Source organism: Cricetulus griseus, chromosome 3 (assembly GCF_003668045.3).
Source record: "Cricetulus griseus strain 17A/GY chromosome 3, alternate assembly CriGri-PICRH-1.0, whole genome shotgun sequence".
In the NCBI taxonomy this organism is placed as follows: domain Eukaryota; kingdom Metazoa; phylum Chordata; class Mammalia; order Rodentia; family Cricetidae; genus Cricetulus; species Cricetulus griseus.
The window spans coordinates 53,695,570-53,700,265 of NC_048596.1; the positions used below are offsets into that span (position 1 = coordinate 53,695,570).

At 52.0% G+C, this 4,696-nt stretch overlaps 1 protein-coding gene across 3 annotated transcripts in view; it reads right to left on the reverse strand.

Moving 5' to 3' along the window:
• Positions 1–2,746: 2,746 nt before the first annotated feature.
• Rela (RELA proto-oncogene, NF-kB subunit) overlaps positions 2,747–4,696 on the reverse strand; it is a 12,522-nt gene continuing 10,572 nt past the window's right edge. For all 3 annotated transcript variants that reach the window (XM_027408585.2, XM_027408584.2, XM_027408586.1), the window contains one exon: positions 2,747–4,093. In XM_027408585.2, coding sequence (XP_027264386.1) covers positions 3,486–4,093 — 608 coding nt within the window. In that variant the 3' untranslated portion in view covers positions 2,747–3,485. The remainder of the gene's footprint in view (positions 4,094–4,696) is intronic.

Genomic DNA, 4,696 nt, shown 5'->3' on the forward strand with positions numbered 1-4,696 from the left:
ATCCATCAGTGACTCTGCCGCCTGACCACCTCTTGTAGGCCCCAGTTCCAGAGGTGGCAGCTCCTCTTTGTATCCCAGAAAATAGTGACCCTCAATCCACTTCTCTCTCACTGGCCATGACACCTACCGTTCCTCACCAGGCTGGGCCTTTCCTCTTAGGGGCATCCTCTGTCCAAACTTGGACTTTGTCTTAACACTCGGCTTCTGCTGGGCCAGAGGAGGCCTGTGCCTCATCAGACCCGACCCAGGGGGTGCTCTGCTTATTCACACTCTGGCAGGGTAAGCTAGGATGAGTAAGAAAGTGGATGCAGGAGCCTAACGAAGGCTTCTTGGAGGAGGCAATGTGAGGACTGCATTGTGAAAATTAAGTTCACCAGCAGATGTCAGAGTTATTCCAGAAGGACCAGGCTAGGGCCCACTGGGCTGAAATGGGGGCACGTGAAGGAACCCTGAGTTAGAGAGGCTGGATCAGAAAGGGTTATGAGAGGTGCACTAGCGATCCCGGACCAGCAGTCTCTGCATGTGGCCTCGCCTTTACTGGTGGGGGACCAATTTCCTCATTACTGTGATTCAATAGGGGACAAAAACCACTTAAGGAAGAAGGGGTTATTTTTGGCTCTAGTGTGAGGGGATTAAGTCCATGTTGGTGGAAAAATTGTGAATTGGGAGTAGATACATTGTATCCAGTCAGGAAGCAGAGAGAGAAACTAAAGTACTTTCTCCTTTCCTTGTAAGTCGTCACTGGGATCCCACTCCATAGAATGGTGCCATACATAATCTCCCTTTGGTTAAACTCTGGGATTCCCACACAAACACGCCAGGCGTGTCTTCTAGGTGGTCTGAAACCCAGTCAAGTTTACAGTGAAGACTGGCCACCCCAGGGATTGTAGAGGGCAGCCTCCTGCGGCAGTGCCCAAGGAAGGTCAAGGCTTCGGGTCACCCTGGAGATGTGTCTGCAGAGATCTGGGATCCGACCTTGTGGTTGACAGATTTTAAAGAGAGTGGGGAAGGTGTGGGTGTGAGCTATTTGGCGACAGGAGGGCTAGTGAGGAAAGAAGCCGTAGTAGCAGCTGTCCTGGAGGGAGGACATAGGGATGACAATGGCAAGGAGTGGGCAGATTTCTCTGGACCTTGTGAAAGACTGGATGCATGCTGGTAAAGGAAAAAAGGTGGTATCCACAGTGGCGGTCAGGTTTCTGGCTGGAGCCCCTAGTAGTTGAGAAGGTGATAGTCGAGACAGAGGAAGAAGGAAGTGGACACCCTGGGATGACTGCGGTCACTCAGTGTAGGGTGAGTTTGAGAGATGTCAGAGTAGAACTGTCCAGTGGCTAGCACCCAGGGGACAGAAGTCTGGGCTAGAGACAAAGATTTGGGACGATGAGCCATTAGAATGGTGAGGTCATTCAGGGGATGTGGGGAGGACTAAAAGGGCTTGGGGGGGGGTCACTGGAGGCTACTGCAGGACACTGGGGGAAGCCAAGCGCAAGGCACTGCCTAAACTGAGGCTGAGAACCTACACGAAGCACCACAGCAGGGTGCCCTTGGATTTCAACCCTTCCCACTTGCAGGGCGCCGCCAGTCCCGCCTCTCGGCTTCTCTAAGGCAAGTTCTGATCCCAAGCCGACGCCAGACCCTGCTCTGTCTCAGCTAGAGTTGCGCTTAGCCAGATTCTTGGGTGGTACACCCTTGCTTCAGGCCCGCCCCTTAAGCGTGTGCACCAGCGTTTATGTTAGGAGACCACAGACCAGTTCCCCAATAATTGCTGCTCCTCAGCATCTTCTCCTGCAGAAACCGTCTATCGTGCAAAACAAGAGTCTGCGGCTCCCAGGGGTCTAACTTTTGCAGCTCCTCCATCACTTACTTAAAACCTCTCAGCACAGGGGTTTCCCCACGAGCACGTTGCCATACCATCCGGCGCCGAGTTCCTTCAGAGCGCTTGCGCGTCCGAAGAGAGTGGCCCTCTGGCCCGTACAATTAGCTGCTACGCGTGCGCAAGATAAAACCGGAAGTATATCCAGCTTCAGCACATGAGCCATCGCCTAGTCTTTGTTTAGGTTTCTAAGGCTGTGCGTTAAGATTTTTTAGATCCTCGCAGAACATGGTATCAAAAGTTCTGGGGCAGGCTTGAGGTTTTTGTTATTTTGAAACAGGGTCTTCCTGTAGCCATCGCTAGCCCTGAACTCACAGATCTTCCTGCCTTTGCCTCTGGGGAGCTGTGATCAATGACACGCACCACCAAGCCCAGCTTTTGTGGGGGTGTGTAGTGAACAAGCTGTTTTGAGACAGTGCTGCACGAAACTCAGGCTGGCGTCAAACTCAGAAAGTCCTCGAGATGACCTTGAACTGATAACCAGTGATGCAAAGTGGCTGTTTTGTTTCAGCCTGAGATCCTGCCTCAACCTCCCAACTGCTGTGCATGGTTCTTCATTTCCCGGGAGTCTCACTATCACCTCCCTTACCAGGCTGTATGGTCTCTGCTGACCTAACGCCTAGAGCAAGTGGGATCTCCATCACCAGGAAGGGACTCCACCCCACAGCTACTGGATCCTACTGAGCCATTTGCCGTGGGAGCCCCGCCCTAGTAGCCATTACATCTACCAGATGGGAACCAAGGCTTTGCAGGGGGCATCCTCAGGCCCCAGACCTCTAGATGACAGTACAAAGTCACTCAGTTATCTCACCATCATCCAGTCTGAAATGATCAGCAGTGGGTGTGCTCAGTGTTTGCTAAAAGACAGCAACTCTCTTGCCAGCATGGTAACACATTTATTAGTTCAGAGTTAGAAAAAGCAAGAGTCCAACAGCTTTTTTCAGTGAAGACTGTCTTGTGGCTGAGCATCTAGCCCACCCTTCTGACTCCACACAATTTGCCCTGCTATTAAGGCACTTGAGAAAAGGGGAGCAGGGATGTCTCAGACTCAACTCCCTCAGGATCCTGAAGGTGGCCAGTGCTATTCCACCTGTTCCCCTCAGCCACAGCTTGGCATGGAAAGAGCTGGCAGGGCAAGAGCGTCACAGGAGAGAAAAACAGCCCCTCGTGCTGGTGTTGGGCAGCAATACGTAAGGGCTGCTATTAGGAGCATTGCTTTGGATCAAGGTGTACAGGAACCCATGATGAGGAAGACACGTGATAATAAGGCGTCATGGCCTTTAGGCCACAGATCCAGCTTGCCCCCCACTCTCTAGAAGAGGGCTGGAACTGGAGGGTGGAAGAGAGATTCCAGAGTTCCCTACCAAGAAGGGAGCTGACTATTACCGTGGGAGAAGTCTGAGTCCTCCCAGCTCCATCCAGAGAAGTTAATGCTTCTGCTTAAGCACCTCCAAAAAGAGTGAGATATTGCCAATAATAAGGTGTGCCACCCATAGAAGATACCACCCAAAGAAGTCAGGGGCAGTTGGCGCATGCTCCCCAGAATCTGTAAGTGCTTCGGGAAGGCTTCAATACCCTGAAACCTGATGCTCTGAGCAGAGCCAGCTTCAGTCCCTTAGGAGCTGATCTGACTCAGAAGAGCTGAGAAGTCCATGTCCGCAATGGAGGAGAAGTCTTCATCCCCTGAGAGGCCATTGGGAAGGCCCGAGGTCCCCAGGGGTGTGGGAACTGGGTCAGGGGGCCTCTGGGACCCTGTCACTAGCCGAGTTATAGCTTCTGGGTACTCCATGAGCATGGGCTCAGCTGTGGGGTGAGTCATGGACACACCCTGGTTCAGGAGTTGCTGAAACTCTGAGTTGTCGACAGATGCCAGGTCTGAGAACACACCTGGGTCTGTGCTGTTGCCAAGCAAGGCCCCCAAGTCTTCATCAGCATCAAACTGCAGGTGTAGCAGGGCTTCAGACAGTGTGCCTTCCCCGGCCTGGGTGGTCTTTGGAACAGGTGGGGCCAGGGCTTGGGGAGGACCTGGGGCTAGAACTGAGACAGGGGCTGGGGGCTGAGCCAGAGCTGGCACCATGGCAGAGGAGGGGACCAAGGTTTGGGCCAGGACTGGTGCCGAGGCCAAGGCCTGGTTTGAGATCTGCCCAGATGGTAACACCATGGGGGGAAACTCATCAAAGTTGATGGTGCTGAGGGATGTTGGAAAGGTATAGGGCTGGGGGGCTGGAGGACAAAGAGAGAGGAAGGGTCAGAAAAAGTACTAGAGACATACATACCCATCCTCCACCCTCAGCCCTCTCTTAATGCTTAGACTCAGCCCCTTTCTAGGGGAACAAATCTGATCTGGCCTGTAGGGTCCACTCCTAAGGATCACACTGAAGTGTTCCCTAACTACTGGAGTTCACAAAGTTCTCACCCCTGACCTTTTCAAGTTCTCCTCACATTACAGCTGCAAAACCAAGTGAGAGGATAAACCCATGGGACATGGGCTTGGTGGTAAGCATGTGTCACTTTTCTGAGCCACACACTACAACTCACAACCTACTACTTATTTTTACTTGTGAGTATGAGTGTTTTGCACACTTTTATGTATGTGTACTACATGACTGCAGCACCCTGGCAAACCAGAAGAGGGCAGTGTAGTTACAGACAATTGTGAGCTACTTTGTGGGTGCTGAGAATAGAACCCAAGTCCTCTTTATCATTGAACCATCTCTCCAGCCCCCATAACTTATAACTTTAGAGATGATTTCTTCTTTCTAAATTCAATCAAGAGCCAAGGGCAGAGACTACCCATTTCCAAATAAAAGACTACCCTTGTATCTC